This window comes from Mirounga angustirostris, unplaced genomic scaffold (genome assembly GCF_029215605.1).
Source record: "Mirounga angustirostris isolate CCGP_5_RB_7025 unplaced genomic scaffold, mMirAng1.0.hap1 SCAF_5, whole genome shotgun sequence".
Taxonomy (NCBI): domain Eukaryota; kingdom Metazoa; phylum Chordata; class Mammalia; order Carnivora; family Phocidae; genus Mirounga; species Mirounga angustirostris.
The window spans coordinates 141,315,061-141,339,676 of NW_026991713.1; the positions used below are offsets into that span (position 1 = coordinate 141,315,061).

The window sequence follows — 24,616 nt, forward strand, 5'->3', positions numbered from 1 at the left end:
GAGTGTGGGAGCACTGAATGGAACCGGAGGCATGAGGGACCCCAGTTTTGGAGGGGTCACTGAGGCTGAGTGGGCGGACAAACGGGGCAGGCCAGGGCTGAAGAGGACTGAAAGGACCCAGACTAGGATTGCCATGTCTAGCAAATAGAACTACAGAACGCTCAGTTACATGTGAATTCCCCATAGGCAACGAGTGAGTTTTTAGGATAAGTATATCTCATGGGATATACTTATACAAAAAAAAAAAAAAATTTTTTTTTTTTTTAATTATCGTTGCTTACCTGAAATTCAAATGTTAAGTGGGCGAGCGTCCTCCAATTTACGTGGGCATCCTAGCCAGGGGTGGGGGGTAGGAGACGGAGGAGAGGGACTGGGGCGGCCCCGCCTCAGGACCAAGCCTGGAAAATGGATAGCCGTCTGAAGGGTGCGGGGCCCGAGTGGGGAGAAGGCTGCGGCCAGGCATCACGGAGGCCTCTACTGGCTCCACCCGCCCCAGAACATTGGTCTCGCCCCACCATCACCGCGTAAGTCGCGTGGTGTCGCCTTAAGGGCCCATCGATAACTCTACGCTCGGCCGCGGCCTCTATCGATTCGCTCTGGCTCCGCTCGCCGTCCTGGGCCGCGGCGGAGCGCAGAGCTGCATGTAAGGTATGGTGGCCGCGGGACGAGGGCCAGAAAGCGGCCGCTGGGTGGCCGGGAGAGCGCGCTTGGGGGAAGCTGGCCCAGTGGGACGGAGTCAGGGCTGTCGGCGGAGCACCGGGGAGCCGGAGGGTCCGGGCAGAGAGCGCCCCCTCCCATCAGGCTTAGCCGCCGGCCTGGTACGCATGCGCAGCCGCTGCAGTCGGCTCTCCTCTCCGGCCGTTCCACCGCCCTGCGCATGCGCGGCCCGCCCCTGCGGCAGAGAGGCGCCCCGGGCGTGACTGCCCCCCGCCGGCTGCGGGTGGGGGGCGTCCCGGCCCGGTCCGTGGGGCGAGGAACGGAGCACGCGCCTTGGAGCTCGGAGCTGTCCTCAGGTTGTCATGCGTCCCCTGAACCTCTAAGCCTCAGTTTCCACCTCTCTAAAATGGGGATGATAATGCCTATCTCTCAGCACCGAATGGGCCTAGAGGGTATTTCGTAAATACTGCACACTCCTCTCTTGTGCAGATGCTCTGATCTTTGACCACTGCCTTTCAGAAGTCGCGTCCTGTGCGGGCCCGAGCCTTCTTCCACACCATGAACACGTCCCCCGGCACGGTGGGCAGTGACCCGGTGATCTTGGCCACTGCAGGCTATGACCACACAGTGCGGTTCTGGCAGGCGCACAGTGGGATCTGCACCCGCACGGTGCAGCATCAGGACTCTGTATCCTCTGGTGGGGAGGTGGGGAGGGTGGTACTGGGAAGGATGCCGGGTGGGTAACAGCCTGGGCAAAGGAAGGGATTCCTGGGCTGGAAAGGATGCAGCAGCCGAGCCAGATGGTGGGGGCCTCGAGTGCTCTGTTCATCCTCCTCCTTAACAGACCTAGCAGGTGAACGCACTGGAGATCACGCCTGACCGCAGCATGATCGCTGCTGCAGGTACCTGTACCCTCGACCCAACCCCTGATCTCTGGTGGGCCCGCCTGGGCACAGCCACCCTTCAGTTTAGCCTGTGCCCCTAGGTTACCAGCACATTCGTATGTATGATCTCAGCTCCAACAACCCCAACCCCATCATCAGCTACGATGGGGTCAACAAGAACATCGCGTCCGTGGGCTTCCATGAGGACGGCCGCTGGATGTACACGGGTGGGGAGGACTGCACGGCCCGGATCTGGGACCTCAGGTGTGGGGCACTGGGCAGGAGGGGCCTGTGGCCGGGTGTGTGGGGGTGGGGGGCCAGGCCGGGACTGTCTCAGGCCAGGGCCCTCCAAGCAGAGGCTGAGACGGGGTTTTCTGTGCGGGTGATTTATTGAGGGCAGTGACGAAAGCAGGATAGGGCAGGGGTGAAGCCACACACGGAGGAGCCCAGCCTCAGCCTGATACCACAGGGAGCTATGGAGAGTGAATGGCATCAGAGTGAGTCCCACCCGGGGCGAGGGGCTGCCCCTGAAGGGGGGCCGAGTCTCCCTCGTGTCTGCTGTAAGGCCGCTGCTATCAGCAGGGGAAAGAGCGTGTGGGGGCGCCAGCAGCGCCCAGTAGAGTGTATGTGCCCACCCCAAAGGTCCCGGAACCTGCAGTGCCAGCGCATCTTCCAGGTGAATGCACCCATTAACTGTGTGTGCCTGCACCCCAACCAGGTGAGGGGCATTCACAGGGCCGGGCACCGTGGGGCTTTGGAGGGCAGGGGACCCGCCCTCTCTCACCTCCCCTGCACCCCAGGCGGAGCTCATTGTGGGTGACCAGAGCGGCGCCATCCACATCTGGGACTTGAAAACTGACCACAACGAGCAGCTGATACCTGAGCCTGAGGTCTCCATCACGTCGGCCCACATTGACCCTGATGCCAGCTACATGGCGGCCGTCAACAGCACCGTGAGTCCGGGGTGTGAGCGCACGGGGGGAGGCCAGCTCAGCACCCGGTCCCTGATCTTCCTGATTCCCTGCACGTGGCTTTTCCCCAGATGCTCCTCAGACTCCCCCCTTCCCCTCCCCCCTGGGCCTGCTTCCTCATCCTGGGCTCCAGCTCCACCCCAGCCAGCAAAGCCAGAAAGCGGGGTGTTGCTCCTGACGCCCCCTCTCACTACTGCCATAGCTCAGTCAGCGAGCATCACTCCCACCTCCAGAACTTCTCAAGTGTCGACTTCCTTCTTCTCCCTGGCTCCTCCGGGCCCAAGTTTGCCTCCTCTCCCCACACAGCGGCTGTAGTCTCCCCATGACTGCCCCCCCCCTCACTGACACCCTCTGCCCCCACACCATCCTCCCTCAGCCGCCAGCACAGCCTTCCACGGCGCCAGCCCGACCCCACCATTCCCTGCACAAACCCCGTGGTGCCCTGGCTCCTCGCCTTGGCCTCAGGACACTGCGGGGTGGCCCCGCTCTCCCGCCCGGCCTCATTTTCTCCCCTTCAACGTCCCTTACCTCTCAACGAATCACTGGTCCCGTGGCGTCCCCACACTGCCCTCCGCCGGTCCCGCTGACGTGCCCTGCCCCCATCTTGTTCTGCATGCTCCCACTGACTGGCAGCGTTCTGCATGAAGGCCTCCTGCTCTCAGCCTGCCTGGTGCTCCCCGCAGCCCGGACCCGCTGTGCCTGTCACATGTCCCCGGCCCCCAGATCCCGGTGTGCATCCCCGTGTGGGATGGCCGCCTCTGGATCCGGGTCCGGCCACCAGGGCCTTCTTCCCCGCATGTCAGACCAAAGGCTCAGGTGTCCCATGACTCCCCTCCAATCGCAGGGAAATTGCTACGTCTGGAACCTGACGGGGGGCATTGGTGACGAGGTGACACAGCTTATCCCCAAGACCAAGATCCCGGCGCACACCCGCTATGCCTTGCAGTGCCGCTTCAGCCCCGACTCTACGTGCGTATGGGGTCAGGGGGCCGGACCCCTCATGTGGCAAAGGGGTGCCTTGTGGGCATGGCTGCTGACGACACCCCCACCGCACTCACGCCCACCCCTAGGCTTCTCGCCACCTGCTCGGCCGACCAGACGTGCAAGATTTGGAGGACATCCAACTTCTCCCTGATGACAGAGCTCAGCATCAAGAGCAGCAACCCGGGAGAGTCCTCCCGCGGCTGGATGTGGGGCTGTGCCTTCTCGGGAGACTCGCAGTACATCGTCACCGGTGAGCACCCTCCCCCCCCCCCCCGCCACCGCCCCGCGCTGCCAGCCCGGTCCCTGCCGCAGCCACCTGCACTCCTGCTGCCTGGGAACCAGCCTCTGGTGGGGCCCGGCCTGGGGCTGCATTCTTGAGCTGCTGCCTCTACCCCTCCCTGCAGCTTCCTCTGACAACCTGGCCCGGCTCTGGTGTGTGGAGACGGGAGAGATCAAGAGAGAGTATGGCGGCCACCAGAAAGCTGTCGTCTGCTTGGCCTTCAATGACAGTGTGCTGGGCTAGCCCGTGCCCCCCTGGGATTTCAGGTGGCTGCCCAGGGAGCACCTGCGGACTTGTTCTGCCCAGCTGCCCAGGTCAGAGTGTACCTCCACGGGCTAGCCTCTACCAGCCTGGCCAGCTGGACCTGCCTGGCCTACCCTGGCCCCCTCGGCCGGCTTAGACTGGCCAGGCCAGTATGCCCTGGGATTCTCTCAGCTCCCAGTTGCTTATGTGGATGTGACAAGGCTCAGAAGCCTACTTGAGCTAACCTTCACTTGTTCCGGAAATTCCAGATCCACAGGGCCTGGAGGTTCCAGGTTGGTGCCCAGCCCCAAGCCAGTGCTCCCCCCCCCACCCCGACTCTACCCATTTTGTGTCCCGAGGCCACAGAGAACACCGTTACGGCCAGGTGGAGGGTTTATTAGCTTCTGCCGGCAGCCACCCTCTGTGACTGGTGACGGGGCTGGCCTGGGGGACTGGCCAGGCTTTGAACTTAGTCTGGGAGGTAATAAAAGCAGACTGACACGCAGATGTTGCTAGGGAAGCAGATGTCGATGCATAGGTAGATCAGCCGCTGCCTCTGGGGCCCTGGGGGAAGGGGCCTCCGTGAAACCCAGAGGGTTCCTCCCCCTTCTCCCCAGACTGTTCTGCAGGAGCCCAGGCCTCATGACACCACCCCAACTTACCCTGTGCTCGACGGGCCCAGTAAATGGGTGTCTTCGTGCAGAGGTGCCGCACGGAATCCCCCACCTGGGCAGGGTCCACCTCACGGCCTCCCAGCACTGCCAGCAGCTGCTGGGCAGAGTGGGTGTCCTGGTTGGGGCCGGGGGGCCCTTGGCCCTGCACAGAAGGCTCTGGTGGGCCATGCCGCAGGGGCACTGGCACTGCCTGGGTTGGGGCAGGGCCTGTGCGTCCCTGGACATGCTGGCCCGCTGCCAGCACCACCCTCTGCTCTTGTCAGCAGCCTCGGTCAAGGGAAGACAGGCCTTCTGTTCCTTGAAACCAGAGCTGCAGCTGCCCCAGGCCTGGGCCGTACACAGGACCCTTTGTCTGTCCCCTGGCCCGGGGAGCCTGGCCGCATGGGGCTGCTTACCCTGGACATGTTCACCAGCAGCTGCAGGGTCTCGCGATCTCGGGGCTCCATCAGGCGGAGGAAGCAGGCTGGGTGTTCCGAGGGCCGGTAACAGACGCAGCCCTGGGGAGGCAGGCGGGTGAGGCAGGGCCACCCCAACATCCACGGGTGCTGGCCACACCCCCAGCCCACTCACACTCTGCCCATCGAACAGCACTGCCCAGCTGCGGTTGCTCTGAGCCGAGGTCACCCAGATGGTTGCCACGTTCCGGGCCGCATCCACCTGGGCAGTTTGGTTGGATCGGGATGCCCCGGGGCTTGGGAGGGTCAGACGGAGCATCTGCAGCAGAGGCTGAGATCGGGGAGCTAGAGCTCAGCTGGGCAGGCTGGGGCAGCCCCCGACACCCCCCCCAGTTCTGCGAGGTTTCCGACCCCCACCCCCACCCCTCTCGTCCTCCTGCCACTGCTCTGAGCCCTGGCTTCACTGGAGGGCTGGGAGGTGCTGGCCTTTCCTTCCCCTTCCCACTGTCTGTGGCCCTGGCCAGGTCCCCAGGAGGAGCTCACCTTGGGGGGACTGTGAGTGAAGCCAAGAAGCCCGCCAGCCATGGCCCCAGCAGTGGCCAGTGCCAGCAGCAGCAGTAGGCCAGGGGCTCTGCAACCCCCAGGGCCGGGCTTGGCCTTCACCTGGGGGCACGCTGCAGTCTGTGGGGCCTAAAGCAGAGGACAGAGAGCAGGCTGGCTCAGGAAGGCAGGGGCTGAGGTGTGCGAGGTGGGCCCTGCACTCCCCTCCCCTGCGCAGGGCATGCCCTGGGTGTCTGTCCTAGGAGGGGGCGCTGGGTGGTTGGAGGCACTCACCTGGACAGGCCCAGGCCCGGGGCTGTCCTCACAGCAGTGCCTCTGCTCCATGCTGCAGCCCTGGTGACAATGTGCGGATTGTCTGCCGCCCCTTGGAGTCAGCTAGGGAAACCTTAGTACACCTGTGATGAGCCAAACAACCATCCCGGCCCCCTCCTCTCCTGACCCCACTGCTTCCCACCAGCCCAGCCACCTGATATCAGGGCCGGAGCCAGGACAGCCCCCCCCCCCCCGCTTTGGGTGGGGGGGTGCCTGTCACGGTGCCTGGCTCTCCCGACACCCAGCCTGTGCAGACCAGGGAGTGGGGGGGCCCGAAAGGGTGAAGAGCACGGCTGTCAAGGAAATCAAGTCCCACGGATCGGCACGGAAGGCAGCCCAGGCCCGGGCAGGATGACTTCAGAGTCTGTTTGGGGACAGACTTCATTTTCCTCAAGAGGCTTGTTCCAGTGTCAAGCTATTTCTGGAGTCCCAGAGCTCAGCGCCTGGCAGCCCATCAATAAACGCGTTTCCTGAATGACTGGTATGGGGGTGCACGCTGCCTTTGTCCTTCTGTCCCCTGTACCCCCAGCCACTTGCCAGCCCCTCAGACGGGATGGGCTGATGGGCAGTCTGCGGCACGCAGGACTGAGAGCAGGACGGCTTCCTGGCAGCTGACTGGAACGTTCACACGCCCCCGGACGGTCAGTCAGGTCAGCCGGCCCCTGCCCTGCCCAGGATGGCCGCCTCTGCTCCCAGCTTGCACCTCTGACTTCTTGATGCTGTGGGTTTTGAGTCAGGGCTCCCTCTGGCACTGGCAGCTCGCAGGACGTGCATGTTCTGCACCCCCTTCACCCTGTGGCCCTCTCCTGTTCTTGCTCTTTGTGCCACTGTCTTGCTGATTCTTCGGAACCCAGCCCTGTGTGTGACAGGCCTGGGATGTGGTGGCATCGTGGTGGTCAGCATCCCAGCTCTAGAACGAATCCCAGACCGCTTCCTTCTCAGACGCCCCCCCCGCCCCCCGCCCCCGGATGCTAGGCGGATGTAGCGTCTGAGCAAAGGCTGCTATCAAAACAGGGGCAAAGAATGCCAGAGTCAGCGCGGATTTGAGACTTTAATATGCATTTCGGTTCACACAGTGCAACGGGGGGCAGAGATGGGGTGCATGTGGGCTCCCGGGTTGCTGCCCAGCAGGAGAGGTGTTGCTGCTTGCCGCACCTGCTGCGTGCTCCTGGTGTGGGTGACAACGCCCTGACAGGCCTGCTCAATATCCAGACCCACCTTGAGCCGACCTCGCAGAGCCAACGTCAGCACCACCAACCTCACAGGCGCTGGCTGCCCTCGCGTTGCCCCACAGCAGAGTCCAGACCCCAGACACCCCGGGCCTCGGAAGAGCTGCGGGTTCAGGACACCGTTTATTGCTATGAGAACTTTGAGAAGGAGGGAAGGAGTCGCCCTGGGGCTAGGAGAGAGGCTCGTGGGCACTGGGTACAGAGTGAGGCGCTGGGAAGGAGTCTGCCAAAAGGAACAGCTTCCCAGGCCCTACCCTACAAGTGCGGCTGGACGGTCTGCTTATCAGGTCAGCAACTTAGGAAACAGGAAGAAAAGGCTGGGACCCTTTGCCAAGAACTCTCGGCTAGCAGGTGGGCCCTGCCAGTTTTCCTGCTGGCCTCCGACAAGGAGCTCCAGAGCCAAGAGAAGTGGCCTCAAGGGCCACTGGCATCTAACTCCCGCCCCAACTGAGAGTACGGGAGGAAAACAGGAAGAGACTGGATGTTTTGTAAAAGGATTTCCTGTTCTTGGGGACTCCTCTTTCCTCCCCCACCCAGAGGGCGCCCAGGGCGACAGGCATTCCTTGGCCAGCACATGCCTTTAGCCGTGCTGCTGGCTGTGGGGCACGCAGACTTCTTCAGTGGGATTTTCCCTACGAGACAGAGCACAGCTATTAATTAACACACTTAAGATTCAATTCCACCGTTTGACAAAGTTGTTCAAAAGTTTAAAAAAATAATTTTTGGTACCAACGCTACTCTGAGCTCTCTGCACAGCTGCCCAGAGTTCAGCAAAGGCATCCACACCCTCTTGGCCGCTCAGCTAAGAATATGCTCAGTCCAAATCAGCTGGATTTAAATGCACATTTGAGAAAGCTGAGGCTTAGCTGGACTGAGTTTACACAACTCCGTGACCGCATATGAGGTGTGGCAGCCCTGGGTATCTGAAACGGAACAGACACTTGACTGTGACATCAGAGTGGTTTTTACGTTAAGTGTGGGGTGCTGGTGGTGACACCCCACACCCAAGGTGTGCACCCCAAGGACAGGGAGACAGCACTTGGGAGCAGCGTTGTCCTCCACTCTCACCCTGCAGGTGAGGGGCTGGGATGCTACAGCAGGCTCACCTGCAGATGACCGCACCAACGGGCCCTGGGTCTGTTTGTACAAGTTTCTCACAACAGTCAAAATCATCAGACCGTCTTCCCCTTTGGCCTGTAAGGGGGGCCCGATCCCTGAATGAAATCTTCAATAAAACATCTAACATCCCTAGACCTCCCTCGGTCCCATCAGCAGGCTGGGTAACCACCCTGAGGTTACCAGAATCCTGGACAGACGCTAAGCCTGTCCTTGTCAATGGCACCCAATGCCCAGGGCCCCACAATGCCCTCCAGGTTCAAAAGTGCATCTTCAAATAGAAGCATCTGTAAACAATATCACCCCCCACACGTTTACTTACAAGGTTAACAACTAGTGCCTTTACTTGACTCCACGCATGCTCTTTGAAGCCACCTAGCTGAGCAGATGCTTAAGCCCCACCTATTAATTTGGGTAAGTGGTTTTCAATTCGTTTTATTCTGGAGATTAAAGACACTAAATCTTTAACCTTGAAGGGCAGGCAAAAGGTCAGCTATGCTGTCAACATAGAAGTCAGGGACCATTTTCTTCTTAGACATGCAGTCACTTTCCTGATTACTCTTCACATCCCCTAGAGTGGAAACGCCGGTGAGGGTCAGGATGGTCTTCAGGCCACAGGTGACGCCCAGGAGGATGTCCGTGTCCAGGCGGTCTCCCACCATGACGGTGCGCTCCGGGTTGATGCCGTATTCCTGGGACACGCAGTCGAATATGAAGCGGCTGGGCTTCCCTATGATGTCGGCCTGGCGCTGGGTGGCCATCTCCACGGCTCGGACCAGACAGCCGGTACCTGCGGGGCGGAGAGGTAGGGGAGGGAGGGAGGGGGGGAGAGCACCCGGGGTCAGAGGACAGGAGGGGCCCGCGGCCCGCCCCCACCCCCCCGTCCCCGGGCCGCACGGACCCGCGATGAAGCGGCCGTTCTCGAGCGGGAGCCGGTTGTCCATATTGGTGCCCACGAGCAAGCAGCCGGGCTGCTGCAGGTAGCGCACCGCCTTGGTGAGCTTCATGTAGCTGAAGTGCGGGTCAAAGCCCACCACGACGGCGCGCACGTCGGGATCAAGCGGCGCGTCCAGCCAGGCGCCGGGGCTGTCGCCCAGCAGCGGCTCGGGCCCCACGCCCACGCTGGCGACGCCCACGGCCTCCAGCTCGGTGGCCAGGGCTTCGCTGCCCAGCACGTAGGCCTTGGGGGCCGGCGCGCCCGCCAGGCGCTGGCGTAGGTAGAGCGCGGTGCAGTAGGCCGTGCCGAAGACCTCGAGGCCGGCGCCGGGCCCCGCGGGGCCGCCGAAGCCCAGGCGCCGCAGCTTCTCGGCGTAGGCCTCGCGGGTCTTGCTGCTGTTGTTGGTGATGAAGCCGAGGCGCTTGCCGCGGGCCCGCAGCGCCGACAGGGCCTCGGGCGCGCCGGGCACGGCCGTCTCGCCGCGCCACAGCACGCCGTCGCAGTCGAACAGCAGCGTGTCCACGTCGGCCAGCAGCGCCTGGGCCCGCTCGGCGCTCAGCCGCACGCAGCGGGCGTCGTCACCCCCGGCCTCCGCCGCCGCCATGGCCTCCGCCTCCGCCATGGCCGCCGCCGCCACCGGCCGCCGCCGCCACCGCCGCCACCACCGGCCGCTCCTTGCAGCCGCCCGCCGCCGCGCCCGCACCGCCCCCGGCGCGCTCATTGGCCCCGCTCCTCGCGCGCGCCGCCCATTGGACGCCGCCTGCGCCAATCCGCCCCCGCCTCCCGCGGGCTGCGGGAGCTCAGCGCCACCCGCCGCGGCCCGGCGCGGGAAGGCGGGCTGCCATTGGCTGCCGGGCCTGGGGCGCCCCGATGATTGGCTGGCAGGGAGCCAACCGGCATTCGGAGTGGAGCGTTCACTGCGGAAACGCTGCGAAGGAACCCAGAGCCGGCGCAGGACGTAAGGCTGCTGCTCATTGGCGGCCTCAGGGCGGCTCGCCCATTGGTGGTGCGTGGTCAGCTTAGGTGACGGAAGCCCTTAATGCAGTGACCCCCGGCCGGGCCGGCTGCGGATTGGCTGGCTTCTCCGCGGCGAGGAGCGCGGCAGGACGTGGGGGGAGGCGGGGTGGGGAGCCGCTGTCGCCTTGGGGCCGAAGTCACGTCCGCACCTCTACCTGGGCGGCGCCGGGCCGTGCCCTCCGCCCGGGACACGCAGCGGACACGGCGGTAGCGCATGACCGACTAAGGCCGGTGCTGAGTGCCCGCCCGGGGCTCCTTCCCGGCAAGCCTCGGGTTCCCAGTTCCAGCCCTTTGCAGAAACCCTGTTCCCGGTGCCTTGGTAATGACCAGGCGGTGGCACTGCCTTGGTGGTCACGTGGACCCGTAATTATAAGGCGGTGGGAATCGCCTTCGTGGTCACGTGAACAGGTAATTACAGGCGGCGGGATTAGGGTGTAAGGAGACGCAGCCTAGAACCCAGCTGTCATCGTTATTATTAGGTATCATGGTTAACTTTTATTGAGGCGTAACACGCAGAAAAGTGCGTAAGTCTTCAGTGTGCAGCTTGATGGAATTTTTACATACCCGTACGCCTATGTAAACACAACCCAGGTCAAGCTGCAGAATCTTTCCATCGCTTCAGAAAGTTCCCTCACAATCTCCCTCCAGGCACTAGCGACCCCCCTCCCCCAGCCACGTCCCTGACTCCTGTCACCATAGTGTGAGTCACAGACGCCTCTGCTGGTACAGATGGTCTCGCCAACGGGATCGAACAACCATGGGTCTTGCTTCTGGGGATCAACATAACGTCTGTGAAATCCATCCTTCTGCGTGTGTGTGTGTTTTCATTGTCATGTGGGCGGTTGTAAGAATACACCTCTCTGTGTCTGTTTTCCAGTCGAGGGACAGTGTGTTTCCAGTTTGGGAGCATTGTCAATAATACAGGGTGTCAAACCCCTGCTCTTCTCTTGGGCCCCAGGTCTCCATAAAGTCTGCTCGCACCCACCCCCACCCCCACCCGCAAGCCCATGAGGTAAAGTCAGTGACCTTAGGGCCCTGATTATTTACACACAGCTTGTTTTTGTTGGTCTCTGCTGGCCCAGGGAACTCCTCGAGGACGTTGGAAAGGCTATGGCCCACAAGGGCAGGTCATGCAGAATGTTCCTGTCTAATGTACCTACTACCCACAAGGGGAAACTTCCTCCCTGTGTCTTCCCACTTCATTGTGGTGGTGGAGCTGACTCTGGGAAGAACTGGATTTGACAGAAGATCACAAACTCTTTTTCAACCACCCAGAAGCATCCAGTGTATACAGTACACTGGCCAGAGTGGGAAGGGCGCTGCTGCCCAGCCATGGGCCAGCTTGTCCGATACCTGCCCAGATGCTTTGGCTTCCTGGGCATTCAGTAAGCATCATAGGCACTGAGCACTGCTCCTTATCTGCATTACTTTGTCCGAATGACAGGACAGCCCTAAGAGGCAGGGACTGTTAGTGTCCCCATTCATGGATGAGGAGACTGAGCCACAGATAGTCACTAGCTGGACAATGCAGAGTTGGGATTAAACTCAGGTGACTCCAAAGTGGAGCTCTGCCACACCTATTTGCCTTAACATCCCCTGTGAGTTGTAGGGACTGAGCCGGCATCGTGGGAAGGGTGGAATGGTCTGTAACAAGAGAGGAGGTGGTTATGGACAAGGTCCTGCCAGCAGCTTGGTACACTTAGTGGGGGCAGTGGGGCGGGGGGGAGGATGACCTTGTGTGAGGTGCCCTGTGTCTGCATGGGAGAGGCGCCCCACACGGATCACGAAGTGTTCCCGACCCACAGAAGATGCTCAGTGTCTACCTGTGAATGGTTGGCGTCAGGGTTCCGCCAAGTGAGGAAGCCCTGCCTGCAAGCTGACTGGGGCATAGATGGAGATGGCACAAGGACAGACACTATTTAATTAAAATAGCCTTGCAAGGATTTAAATTGTATTAGAAAATGCAAGTAGCAATTGAATCTGTGTTTTCACAGATGGTTTTGCTTCTAATGAGCCAAGTAAAAATGGGAGTCATTGAAAAAGGATTCAAGTGGCAAAAAAAAAAAAAAAAAAAAAAGAATTGGAAGCAATCTAAATATTGTCCAACATGGGACTGGTTAAATAAATTAAAATACATCCAAAGAACGGAGATTGAGCAGTCCTCATAAAGGGCTGGAGATTCCATGGCTCTGGCCACGGCAAGTCAACACAGCATTGAATATCAAACAGTGTGCAGCTGGAGCCCATGCTGAGGACTGGGTGGGACGGGAGGAGGCCACCTGGGGGAAGGGGGACTCTGGTTTTCCTGTCTTCCTCTGGCCACTCTGCCTTTCAGGGACTTCAGGCCTGTGCACTCTGGTGCCCGCTGGCCTGCCTGGGCTCTAGCTGAGGCAGGACCCAGAACCCACGGGATCAGGATGCCCTTTTCTTTTCAACAGATTTTTATTTATTTCCTTCATAGAGAGAAAGAGAGCACAAACAGGGTGAGCAGGAGAGGGAGAAGCAGGCTTCCCGCTGAGAAGGGAGCCCGATGTGGGGCTGGATCCCAGAACCCTGGGATCATGACCTGAGCCGAAGGCAGACACTTAACCGACTGAGCCACCCAGGCGCCCCCAGGATGCCCTTTTCTGACTCCGAGGGAACCATGAGGCAGGAGCCTTGGCCTGCCCCTGACATGGCTCTGGAGCACACAGGGCAGGCTCTCGGTCTCCTCTGGGCCGGCTCCTTCTCCTCATGTTCACCCACACTCAGGCTGTCCTCTCTGCCTTTGAGACCCTTCCCTACCCCATTCTCCTGGGGGCTTCCTCTATCTCTCTGACGCTGGCTTCCCATTACTCCTCAGCACAACCTTAAGTGAAGTGTCGTCCTGGTCCTCCCTTCCCAGAGCCCCCTCCACATGCCCCCACCTGTTCTTCCTCCTGTTAGTCCCTCTCAGAGACCATCTGGGATCTCCCTGCTTCTGTGGTCCTTTCTCTGCACCATAGTCAGAGAGATCCTTTTGAAACGATGTCACTCCATCTGCTTAAACTCCTGCAATGGGGAGCAAGCCTCCTGCAGGAAGCAGCCTCATCGTTGCCCCAGCCCAACCTCCAGTGATCTGACCTGAGCTTCATACATCGCTGCTGCTGCCAGGCCAAGGGTCCTCGGGGCCCCAGCTGGGCAGCCCCGGCAGGAAGACAGTCTCTGCTTGGTGTCCTTCCCAGGGCAGAACTGCCCACTCTCTGCCCGGGCCCTTGTGTCTCCACCTGGTCTTCCCTGGAGATTAGCCTTCCTGGAGGAAACCCGTTCTGATTCATCTGAATCTCTGGCATCCAGCGCCGGGCTGGATCACAAAAAATAACTGAGCCGGGAGAGCACACCCTGTGGGTTTCCAGCCCATGGCTCTGGACCGACTTTGAGTCTCCAGTCTGCCCTCAGGCAAGCATCCTATCAGTTTGTGCCCCAGTTTCTTCATCTTCAAAATGGGTATGATTGATACCTTACATGAAAGAATCCTGTACAGTGCTCAGCTTCAAAGAGCTAACTCAATACTGTCTTAGAAAGAATAAAAGGAATTTGCATGTGTTCGTGGCAGCATTATTCATAATAAGTAGAAAAGGTGGAAACAACCCAAACGCGATGGATAAATCAATTGTGGTCTATCCAGATAATGGAATATTATTCAGCTATAAAAAGAAATGAAGTATGGTCACATGCTACAACATGCTACAACATGCTACAACATAGATGGATCTGGAAAACATTATGCTAAGCAAAACAAGCCAAAGGAAAGCCCACGTATGTAATTCCACTTATATGAGAATGTGCAGAAAAGGCAAACCACACAGACAGAAACTGGTTGCCAGAGGCTGGAAGTAGGGGAGAACGGGAGTGACTGCTAAGGGGACAGGTTTCCTTTCCTTTCCGGACAAGGTTCTGGAACTAGATGGTGGTGATGCTCCTACAACACTGTGAATGCGCTAAATGTCACTAGTGGTGACTCTTACGTTATTTATTACAATCTAAAAGATATGCATTAGTGTAAAAGGGGTAGTGAAGCTACCCGAGAGCCAACCCCAATTCGGGGTCTTCCTTGGGACCCGGCAACCAGCAAGGGAGGTTCTGACCCGAGGCGGTGGGGCCACGGCGGTAAGCACCACACTACTTGTCGGAGCCGGGGCCGTGCCCAGCGAGCCGCCCGCCAGCCTCAACCATCCGGCGACTCTGTCCCGCCTGACGCCGCTCGGGGAAGCCAGCCCTCCCCTCCGGCGTGGCCAAGACCCTGCCGCACCAAGCCCCGCCCTGAGGGCGCGCCTCTGACCCCGCCCTTCCGCCTGTCTGTCCGCTCCGCCGTCCCACGCCCCCGAGCAGCCCCGCCCCGTGCCTTCTCTCCGGGAGTCTGGCCCCGCCTCTGCGGTTCCAGGCCCCTCCTCTCAGACTCCGCCCCGCCGCCTGTCTGTCAAACGAACCTGGCCCCGCCTCGTCGTCCTCCTCTCGTCGTTCTCTCTGGCTCCCTTCAGCGCGGCCCGTTGTTATGACGACACGGTCGTAAATCCGCCATCTTCCTGCGGCGCGTTGCGACATGGAGGGCGCGATGGCAGTGCGGGTGACGGCCGCGCATACGGCAGAAGCCCGGGCCGAAGCCGGGCGGGAGGCGGGCGAGGGCGGGGTCGCGGCGGCGGCGGCGGCGGCGGCGGCCTTGGCCCCTGGTGGCTTCCTAGGCCTCCCGGCGCCCTTTAGCGAGGAAGGTAACAGGGCCTGACGGGGTCGGGCGCGGCCGGGGTGGGGACGGCTCAGTCCTGGCTGGAGGCAGCCCCGATGGCCTGAGCTGTGGACGCGACAGACCGTCCCAGACCCTGGTTCCTTGCGGCCCTCCCGGGTCCCCAAGGGGGTCCTGTGTAGCCCTCCACGAGCCCCCCCCCGCCGGCTTCCTCAGACCCTCGGGCCTCTCCTACGGGGCGCCCATCACCCCGTGGGCCTCGGTGCCCATTCACGGACACTCACAGGTGGTCAAGCCTCAGGGGCTGCCCGTATAGACCTTTGCCACCGCCTCCACGGCCAGCCTTGCCCCTCAGGCCCGCGGTCCGGCTCGTCTTCGCCTGTCTGGGCACGGCCCTGCTCTCCTTTGGGCCCCCTCCCACTGCACCTGACGGGCCTCTAGAGCCCTGGCTGGGGTGGAGCTGGAGGCTGCGGGGGGGGGGGGGGGAGGCGGGGCCTCGGGGCTCCAGGGCTCCGGGCTGGCCCTTGGGGAGACAGCAGAGCCCAGTGGTGGTGAGCCGGTGCTCCCTGCAGCCAGCCTGCGAGCTTCATCTCAGACCTGCCGCTTTCTGGCTAGTTGATCCTGGGCAGGTGAGCCTCCCTTTCCCCTTACAAAATGGGGAGGATGTTGTCGCTGCTAGTAATGTGTTAGGCACTTACCCCGCCTTGGCATTTTCATCCTAAAACCAACCCTGGAGGCTCTTACTGTTGTTATTCCCATTTTGTGGATGAGGGAAATTGAGGTTCAAAGATGTCAAAGTGATCAGGTCACCCAGCTAGTAAGTAGCAAGGACTGGATTGTGTGACTCCTCAGCCAGGTCCCCTAACTGCTGGGCTCTGCAGCCTTCCAGTGGTGGTGACAAGGAAGGTAGAGTACGTGGTGACCCGCTGAGAGCAGTGCACACCCAGGGCTGGCTCACAGGTGCACGGATAGCTTTTCAGACAGAAGGAGGGTCTTTATCCTCAGCTCTCCAGGTTGGCTTGAGAGGAGGGGGCTGGCTGGTGCTACTGGGGTGGTAGTCCCTCTCTCCACAGAGCTCATATTCTCAGTACGTTTTTTTTCTTGCTCCTTCTTATTCCAGCTGGGGAAGGGCAGGACCATTAGGGGCAGTGCCAACCTGGAGAGGGATCTCTTTGGAGGTTGCTGTGCCCTGCTGGGCTCGCCCCTTGCCCTGTCGGTGTTGTGTGGGCGGGGCATGTCCCTTCATCGGCAGCATTGAGTCAGACTTGGCCAGCGAGGTGGGAAGGTTAAGAGGGTGGTGGACACCTCAGTGCTTGGCTTGTGACTGTGAGCCATCTGGAGGGGACTGTGGTCTTCTGTGGGTCAGTCATGGCTGTGGTTTAGGCTTTCGTTTGCTCATTAATTCAGAAGACGTTGACCGGGCTCCTTCTCTGTGCCAGGCCTGGGTTTGACCTTGATGTGGGGCTGCAAGTGAGGCACTGGGAACTGGTGGACTTTTATGGAAGCACAAGGGACATCCTCCCATCCCTTTGTGCAAGTGGCAGGTCATCTGGAGTAGACCCTCAGCTTCAGGTTCTGGTTCTAACACTCACCAACTGGGTGGCCTTGAATCTCAAGTCATTTTTCTGGAATGAGAATAGTCATCCTTATTTCCCCAGGGTGCTGGCTGGATTTGGTGACATCCCCAGGGAGGTGCCTGGCACCCAGTAGAAACTCAGTGAGTGGGAAGTGTCTTCTGCAGGACCTGGGGCAGGCACTGGCTGGTCAGCCTAGATGGTGAGGGGCTCGGTGTGATGTTCCTGGGGTGTGGAGCCCCTGTGGGAAGTTCAACCCTGAGTGTCTTCAGGAGAACAGGGAGCTCCTGCCTGTTCAGAAACAGCAAAGCAGCAAGTCAGTGAGGAAAAAGGGTTATGGGTCAGGGTGTCCTGCCTCTTCTGTCTTTGCCGAGGGCTGGCCTCTCAGCCAGAGCCCCGTGGACATTAGCCCACTGATCCCCACTGCACCGTACACGCACTGCATTGGCCCATTTTATGATGAGCAAATGGACCCAGACATGGTCACTGAGGTGCCGAAGGGCACATGGATAGCCCAGAAGTCTTAATCCCTGGTCCTCCACTGTCCCCAGACTGGTGTGGGCGAATCCCTCCACCTCCTAGTTGCTCGCTGGGCCTCTGTCCCCTCATCTCTGAAGTGGGGGTTTTGGACACAACTAACTGTATGGTTGGGGCCACCACTTGCTGGATGCTGCTCTGCCTGGGGTGGGTGCCCCTTTTGCAGATCTCCAGAGGAAGGGGGCTGGCACCCTAGTCCTCCATGGGTGTTCTCAGCCCCTCTGGGAGGGCTGGGGAAGCTGCCTCCGCTTCTGACGGCACCCAGGCCTGGAGGCCCTCCCGAGCCCCACTGACCACAGGCTCTTGCAGATGAGGACGATGTGCACAGATGTGGCCGCTGCCAAGCGGAGTTCACTGCCTTGGAAGACTTTGTTCAGCACAAGCTCCAGAAAGTGTGCCAGCGGGCCCCCCAGGAGGCCCTGCCTGCCGCCCGTGCCGCTGGCGCGCTGCTGGCCCAGGAGGTGGGCGCCCCCCACCCCCCCCGCACGTACCTGTGCATGTGTGCGTTGCCCCCTGACGGCTGGAGGGGGTGGGTGCGGCGGGTTCCCTGTGGCTCGGGGGCTGGGCGGGAGGCCGGTGTCTGCTCATGCACGAGGGAGGGTCTGGGCCCGGCCCCCAAGAGCTTGGCGGTGCTCAGGGTGGTCCAGCCTTCTCAGTGGCCTCTGGCCGGGCCGTGCAGTTGAGGTCCCTCCTTTCTTGGAACCTCAGGGCCTGTCCTGGCTCAGGGCTTGTCTCCTGCCCTGTACACACAGTTCCTCTGGATTCCACAACGGTGGCTCTGGGGGTCCTGCCACCTTGTCATAAAAATGGCCAACTTTGTGGTGTTGCGCACATGCTTGGCTACACGCATGGTCTCATTAGGGCCCACAGTACCCTCTCAGGGTGGCATTCCCGTCATCCTCATTGTATGGAGGTGGGAAAGGAGATTCTGAGAGATGTCAGCTGCCTCAGGTCATCACAGAGTGGCCCAGAAGTCACAGGGCTCACAGCTGCCTCATTCTGACCCTGTGCCCTTGTCTGGCCTCTCCCAGTGGTGCCCTTTCCTCCAGGAAGACCCCCGGTCCCACATACCTGGGGCTCTTTCCCTTGATACCCTGGCTGGGGCTGGTGGGTGTGCCGACCTTCATCCTTGCACAGCCAGCTGAGCCGCAGGCCTGGGCCGCTGGCCACTTCCTTCTGGAGCCCTCCACATAGGTTCTTGGGGCTCTGCATTCAGCCCATGGTGGCCAGAGGCATTTGAGTGATGGGGCTGATCCCTTAGGCCTGGGATGGAGGGACCAGGCAGGAGTCAGGCTCAGAGCAGGGACAGGAGAGATGTTGCGGGGGGGGGGGGGGGGGATGAGAGGCCTCACCACAGCCTTCCTGCATGAACATAAACCCAAGCCTGTCCTCTCCAAGCCAAGGGAGCCCCGGAGCCCCGCAGATGAGTCCTCTCTGTCCCCTGGCAGGTGGTGCCAGCGGCGGCAGGCCCGGAGGAGCCCATCACTGTGGCCCATATCGTGGTGGAGGCAGCCGCTTTAACGGCAGACATCAGCCACGCATCTGACCTCGTCGGTAAGCCAGCACGGTCCCACCGTGGCTGTCCACGTGTGGCTCTCAGCACAGCTGTTGCTGACCTATCAGCTGTTAGTGGTCAGTACCAGAGGCTAGGGACCCTTGTTGCCCGTGTCTCTGCTCTCCTGAGAGCAAGGCCTGCCTGAGGAGGGCTAAGGCCCTCAGGGCTGAGCACCAGGCACCAGGCCCTGCCCTGCCAGGAAAGGGGAAGCATGCCGCTTGCACTCAGAGTCCTCACTTTGTGCGTAGTCAAGAGCTGGCTGTTTCCTCTGGTTGCTTCTGCAGTTTTTTCCCTGGTCCTTCTGCAATCTTCACTGTTTTTCTACCACCCCCGGTTCCTGCTCCTTACCCCACGGTCGGCTCTGATGGGTCAGGTTGGGGTATGCATGGGATGCACTTGCCACTCCAGCTCTGTCCTGACCTGCTGTCTGAGCTTGCTGTCCCCTCCCATGTGGGGGTGGCGACTCCTGCCCTGATTCTCACCTGGCTTTTATGAGCATACAGAGCCAAGTCAACCTCTTTGATGGCTCCTTTTAAGTCAAAGTGCTCTACTGATGTAGGGGAGGGGTGTCAACAGGTCTGGATTGGGAAGGGGGAACCTTCAAAGGGCCGCCAGCAGCTGGGTGTGTGCCCCGCAGGAGGGAGGCTGGGCGGGGCCTGCTGCCAAGTTGGGAAGGCCATGGTTGTTACCTGGCGGTCTGCTGGGCAGGAGTCTTGGCAGGTGCGAGAGTGGGCGGCCTGACAGGATACGGGCTTGGGCAACAGGTAGAACTTGGCCTTACGAAGTGCTGGGAACCAGCCGGGACAGGAAGAGAGATGGAGACCTCAGGGAGGGGAATGTCAGAGCAGGCCTTTCTGCCAAGGTCCCACCTCAGGGAGGTAGCAGGACACCTGTCCCCATCTCCATGCTGTCTGACATTCCTGTGGACGGGGACATTGGCCTGTGCCACTCCGGGACAGGAATGTTGTCATGGGGGAGGTGGGGCTGCGCTATGGCCCTGGCATGGAGTTTGGTTTCTGGGGTGAGTGGTGTCATACGGGAAAACAAGTTCCCTGGGCTCGGCCGGCACCCACAGGTTCCAGACCCCTGGCCAGCCAGGCCCCTTCCCAGCACCGCAGCCTCCAGCCGGCCCATACCTGCTGCTCAGCAGCTCCGCCCTGAGCTCCGGGAGCTCCTCTCCGGCACCTCCTGTCTCTCTTGCCCCTTTGGGTGCCCCAAATGTCCTCTTGGTGTTAGCTGCTTATTGGTCCAGGTTGGCTAGAGTTCTAAACTGCCAGTTGCTGGTATCCTAGGACTGGAGCATCTTATTTCTTGCCGGGCCAGGGGCCTCAGGGGGCGGGGGCTGTGTAGGGGGTACCCGTACCAGGCCCTCCTGCCTCTTCCCTGCAAACAGACTTGCATTTCATCTCTGGACTCAGGGCAGCCATGTTTCTCCTTCCTTGACCCCTCCGTCCGCTCTCTGTCACGCCACACTCTATCTCAAGTTCTTGCTTGGCAGAAGTCCCCGTCCTTTTGGAAGTTGGCTTCTGGGGCGGAGGAAAGATAGATCATCAGGCACGTCAGCCAAGGCAGAGGCTAGAGATGCCCTTAATTATTTCTGAGTCACGGTGCTTCCCTTGTTTGGGAGAATGGCTTGTCAAAACACTCTGCCCGTCTGATTGAGATGGTTCCTAAGAGGTGGCTTTACAACCGTTCCCCACACGTCATATTTAGGAGCAGAAATCGTGATGTGTATTTACAGCTTAGCTTTGCACGTTGTCAGATCTCTTCATCACACGTGAGAGGTGCTAAAGCCCGGCCTCCTTCCTCAGGCAGTCCCAGGTGTCTCGGGAGCACTCATTCATGCTCCCAGATGCGTCCCCAGCCTCCCTGCCTCGAGACACAGCAAGGGATCCCCAGAGGCAGCCGCCTTACCTGTCAGGGGAGCCGGTGCCGTGAGCAGGGCAGATGTCCACCCCCCATCTCCGTGCTGGCCCTCGCTTGTCCCTCGAGGTGGCAGGACCCCTGCCCACATCTAGTCCTGTGCTCCTTGGCTTAGGAGGGGGCACTGGTGCTCATGCTGGGTCTCCCCACTGGGAACGTTCTGGGGTCTTGGAGCTCCTCCGGGCAGCTTTGCAGACTCAGAGGAGGTACCTCCCCCTCGTGGAGCAGGTGCCAGGCACTGGGGCCGTAGGTGGTTGGGACAGCTCCGCTGCCCCCTCCCTGCCCCCCTTGCAGTGCTCCCCGCTAGGGATCCGAGGCGCGGCTGACCCCTCTCTCCTCAGGCGGCGGACACATCAAAGAGGTCATTGTGGCTGCTGAGGCAGAGCCGGGGGACGGCGAGATGGCAGAAGCCCCAGGCAGCCCCAGCCGTCAGGGCCCTGGGCTCAGTGGGGAGGGCGAGCAGGCTCAGGTCAAGCTGCTGGTCAACGAGCACGGCCGCTACGTGTGCGTGCTGTGCCACAAAACCTTCAAGACGGTGAGCCCTGGGGCCGCGCGCGGGCCGGCCCTGCGCGGGGGGCCGAGCGGCTGCTGGGGCCGGGCCTCCTCCCCCTCCTGCCCCGGGAGGCGCCTGAGCCCCACTCGTCCCCTCCCCCAGGGCAGCATCCTCAAGGCCCACATGGTCACCCACAGCAGCCGCAAGGACCACGAGTGCAAGCTGTGTGGGGCCTCCTTCCGGACCAAGGGTTCGCTCATCCGGCATCACCGGCGGCACACAGGTGAGCCAGGCGGGGACGGGGGCCGCCCAGCGTACTGCCACGGGCCCTGCTGGGGCCCCGGCCTCTGGCTGGCCGTGACGCTGTGGCTCCGGGCCTGCCTTCCCCGGGGCCTCAGGCTGCTGGCCCTGCCCGGGGCCGACTCTGTTCTCTCCACAGATGAGCGTCCCTACAAGTGTGCCAAGTGTGGGAAGAGCTTCCGGGAGTCGGGTGCGCTGACCCGACACCTGAAGTCTCTCACCCCGTGCACAGAAAAAATCCGCTTCAGCATGAGCAAGGATGTGGTTGTTGGCAAAGAAGACGCGCCTGCAGGTCAGCGAGGTGGGGGCTCCCTGCCCAGGCCCTGGCCCTGGCCTGGGGGCCACCCTGGTTGGGCGGGTTTCTTCAAGGATTCTCTTCGTTCTGCCTTAAAGGGTCTGGCACCTCCACTGTGGGGACGGTCCCATCTTCATCGGTGACGGGCGAACCTATGGAGACCTCACCCGTGATTCACCTGGTGACAGATGCCAAGGGCACTGTCATCCACGAAGTCCACGTCCAGATGCAAGAGCTTCCCCTGGGCATGAAAACCCTGGCCCCAGAGGTGCGGGCCGGCCGGGGGGAGTGGCCTCTGTCTGCCCAGTGCCAGGCTCTGTTCTGGTCACTGGCTCCAGTGGGAGTAGGACTGACCTGGTCCGCCTTCCTGGTGCTCAGTCTGGTGGCAGGGGAGGTGGGATGCCAGTGGCACGCCACGGGGTGGTGAGGGACGGGGAGCTGGGGGGGAGGGGGAGAGTGAGGGCGGGGAGAGTGGGCTATGGGGTTCCCCGAAGCATTCCTCTGGATGTGCACGGTGCCTCCCCAGGCCCCGTGGGGCCTGCCCTGTGCAGTGGGTACAAGTGGGTGCCGTGTGCCAGGCTGCCTGGCTAGCTTCCCTCCCTCTGCCTGCCCACAGCCCCTGGACCCCGAGGAGCTTCCCTGTTCCAGCGAGGGTGGCCGTGAGAACCTGCTACACCAAGCCATGCAGAACTCCGGCATTGTCCTTGAGCGTGTCACCGGCGAGGAGGGGGCCCTGGAGCCAGCCCCTCCTGCCGCACCCAGTCCCCAGACCCTGGGAGACGGTCCCCCAGAGCTGCCACTGCTGGAGGTGGAACCCGTGGAGACAGTAGGTGCCTGCGCTGCGGCGTGCTCCTTCGAGGGGGGCTGGACCTTGGCTACAAGGGCACCACCCCAGCCTGGCAGCCATCCTCCCTGCTGTGCTCCCTGTTTACTGCCTTCTCAGGGCTCACGATGGAGCTTGCGGGGTGGGGGGTGCCACGGGTCTGTTCTTGGGACTGCTGGGGTCCAGCCTGCAGTAGGTGCTGGAGGCGTGCTGTGCCCCTCCCCCCCCAGCAGGTGGCCAGTGGGGCCTCCGCTGTGCCCAGGACCCACCCGTGCCCTCAGTGCAGTGAGACCTTCCCGACAGTGGCCACCCTGGAGGCCCACAAAAGGGGCCATGCAGGTGGGTGGCGGGGGAGGGTGGGGGGTGGGGCACCGGGCAGCAGAAGGCCGGGATGGGCCTTGGGTGTGCGGTGGGCGGCTAGGTTGGTCCCTGGGTGGGCAGCAGGCAGGGGGCCCTCGAGGGGTGGACCCGGCCTGACCTCGTGTGCGGCCCCAGGGCCAAGGCCGTTCACATGCGTGCAGTGCGGCAAGGCCTTCCCCAAGGCCTACCTGCTCAAGAAGCATCAGGAGGTGCACGTGCACGAGCGCCGCTTCCGCTGTGGAGACTGCGGGAAGCTCTACAAGACCATTGCCCACGTCCGTGGCCATCGGCGTGTCCACTCCGATGAGCGGCCCTACCCGTGTCCCGAGTGTGGCAAGTGCTACAAGACCAAGGTGGGCCCTCAGGCCCTGGACCCTGCCATCTGACCCCCGCCCCCCAATCCACCGGCTCCCCTGCCCCAGGCCAGATCCACGCCATGTTCCCTGCCTCCCAGCCGCTGCCCTCCCCCAGCCCCTAGTCTCTCCTGACCACGAGGGCCTTCACCCCTCCTGCCTGGCCCCTGGGCCCTTTCCCTTGGCCCGCGGGGGGCAAGAGAGTGCGGGCTGAGCCGTGGCTGAGGCCAGGTGGACGCTGATGGTGGGGCCCCACAGAATGCCCAGCAGGTGCACTTCCGGACACACCTGGAGGAGAAGCCGCACGTGTGCCCGTTTTGCAGCCGAGGCTTCCGGGAGAAGGGCTCCCTGGTGCGGCACGTGCGGCACCACACGGGTGAGAAGCCCTTCAAGTGTTACAGGTGCGGCCGCGGCTTCGCGGAGCACGGCACGCTCAACCGGCACCTGCGCACCAAAGGTCAGGGCCACGGGCAGCCGGGGAGGGGGGTGGTGGAGGGCCGGGAAGTCGCCCCGCTGATTGAGCCCCGCCCACAGGGGGCTGCCTGCTGGAGGTGGAGGAGTTGCTGGTGTCCGAGGAGAGTCCTGCGGCAGCCGCCACCGTACTCACCGAGGACCCGCACACCGTGCTGGTGGAGTTCTCGTCCGTCGTGGCCGACACCCAGGAGTACATCATCGAGGTGGGTGCGGGGCCGCTGGGGCGGGGCGGGCCTCGGAGCGGCCAGGCTGACCTCTGACCCCCGCCCAGGCCACTGCGGATGACGCGGAGACTAGCGAAGCCGCAGAGATCATTGAGGGCCCCCAGACGGAGGTGAGGGGCTGGAGGAGGGCTGGGGGGCGGAGGGGCGGCCTGGTGCCCTCCCCGCAGCTGCCGGCTGAGCCGCGAGCCGCCCACAGGTGGACAGCCGCATCATGAAGGTGGTGCAGCAGATCGTGCACCAGGCCGGCGCCGGGCACCAGATCATCGTGCAGAACGTGACCGTGGACCAGGACGCGGGGCTGGGCCCAGAGGCGGCCTCGGCCGACACCATCACCATCGCTACGCCAGAGAGCCTGACAGAGCAGGTGGCCATGACGCTGGCCTCGGCCATCAGCGAGGGCACCGTACTCACGGCCCGTGCGGGCGCAAACGGCGCCGAGCAGGCCACTGTGACCATGGTTTCATCGGAGGACATTGAAATCCTGGAGCACGCAGGCGAGCTGGTCATCGCCTCACCGGAGGGCCAGCTCGAGGTGCAGACGGTCATCGTCTAGCCTGGCTGCCCGCAGGCTCCCGGGGCAGGGCTGGGCAGGGGCGAGGACCCACAGAAGAGGGAACACAGAATGCAGGTGTTCAGAGGGGGTGTGCGAGTGTAAATAGTTTTTTGTTGCTTTACAATAAAACATGAAAACCCACTACTTGTGATGCCACTGCCCCGGCAGGTTCCCCTGTGGCGGCCCCCTGCCT

The 24,616-nt window shown here is 61.9% G+C and overlaps 4 protein-coding genes and 1 long non-coding RNA gene across 10 annotated transcripts; 2 read left to right on the plus strand and 3 right to left on the minus strand.

Annotated features, from left to right (window-relative positions):
- Window positions 1–610: 610 nt before the first annotated feature.
- Window positions 611–6,440, plus strand: MLST8 (MTOR associated protein, LST8 homolog). Of its 5 annotated transcripts, none has more exons than XM_045874727.3 (9): window positions 611–648; window positions 1,177–1,344; window positions 1,508–1,559; window positions 1,643–1,805; window positions 2,184–2,259; window positions 2,342–2,494; window positions 3,357–3,481; window positions 3,583–3,746; window positions 3,901–6,440. In XM_045874727.3, exons 2-9 carry the CDS (start codon window positions 1,216–1,218, stop codon window positions 4,017–4,019), a joined length of 981 nt encoding a protein of 326 aa, XP_045730683.1. In that variant the 5' UTR covers window positions 611–648; window positions 1,177–1,215; the 3' UTR covers window positions 4,020–6,440. The 5 variants fall into 5 exon arrangements, with proteins under 5 accessions (XP_045730683.1, XP_045730686.1, XP_045730684.1 ...); XM_045874730.3 differs by lacking the exon at window positions 611–648 and adding an exon at window positions 708–1,013 and having other exon boundaries at window positions 1,511–1,559; XM_045874728.3 differs by lacking the exon at window positions 611–648 and adding an exon at window positions 713–1,013 and having other exon boundaries at window positions 1,180–1,344.
- BRICD5 (BRICHOS domain containing 5) lies at window positions 4,489–5,973 on the minus strand. Its single transcript, XM_045870473.2, has 6 exons — window positions 5,923–5,973; window positions 5,632–5,778; window positions 5,264–5,419; window positions 5,089–5,190; window positions 4,682–4,835; window positions 4,489–4,583 (listed from the first exon to the last, which is right to left on the minus strand). The coding sequence occupies exons 1-6, from the start codon at window positions 5,971–5,973 to the stop codon at window positions 4,489–4,491; spliced, it is 705 nt and encodes a 234-aa protein (XP_045726429.1).
- Window positions 6,441–6,993: 553 nt separating the features above from the next.
- Window positions 6,994–9,933, minus strand: PGP (phosphoglycolate phosphatase). Its single transcript, XM_045874732.3, has 2 exons — window positions 9,208–9,933; window positions 6,994–9,096 (listed from the first exon to the last, which is right to left on the minus strand). Exons 1-2 carry the CDS (start codon window positions 9,863–9,865, stop codon window positions 8,771–8,773), a joined length of 984 nt encoding a protein of 327 aa, XP_045730688.1. The 5' UTR covers window positions 9,866–9,933; the 3' UTR covers window positions 6,994–8,770.
- A 4,798-nt stretch (window positions 9,934–14,731) lies between these two features.
- E4F1 (E4F transcription factor 1) lies at window positions 14,732–24,564 on the plus strand. Of its 2 annotated transcripts, none has more exons than XM_045874733.3 (14): window positions 14,732–14,987; window positions 17,380–17,531; window positions 18,519–18,624; window positions 20,890–21,083; window positions 21,204–21,324; window positions 21,481–21,633; window positions 21,735–21,904; window positions 22,253–22,462; window positions 22,690–22,798; window positions 22,955–23,172; window positions 23,431–23,629; window positions 23,707–23,849; window positions 23,918–23,980; window positions 24,067–24,564. In XM_045874733.3, exons 1-14 carry the CDS (start codon window positions 14,822–14,824, stop codon window positions 24,421–24,423), a joined length of 2,361 nt encoding a protein of 786 aa, XP_045730689.1. In that variant the 5' UTR covers window positions 14,732–14,821; the 3' UTR covers window positions 24,424–24,564. The 2 variants fall into 2 exon arrangements, with proteins under 2 accessions (XP_045730689.1, XP_064448432.1); XM_064592362.1 differs by having other exon boundaries at window positions 22,693–22,798.
- Window positions 16,690–18,505, minus strand: LOC135364523 (uncharacterized). The gene is made up of 3 exons (XR_010411782.1): window positions 18,142–18,505; window positions 17,562–17,864; window positions 16,690–16,824 (listed from the first exon to the last, which is right to left on the minus strand). It is a non-coding gene; the product is annotated as an uncharacterized LOC135364523 (long non-coding RNA).
- Window positions 24,565–24,616: the final 52 nt, after the last annotated feature.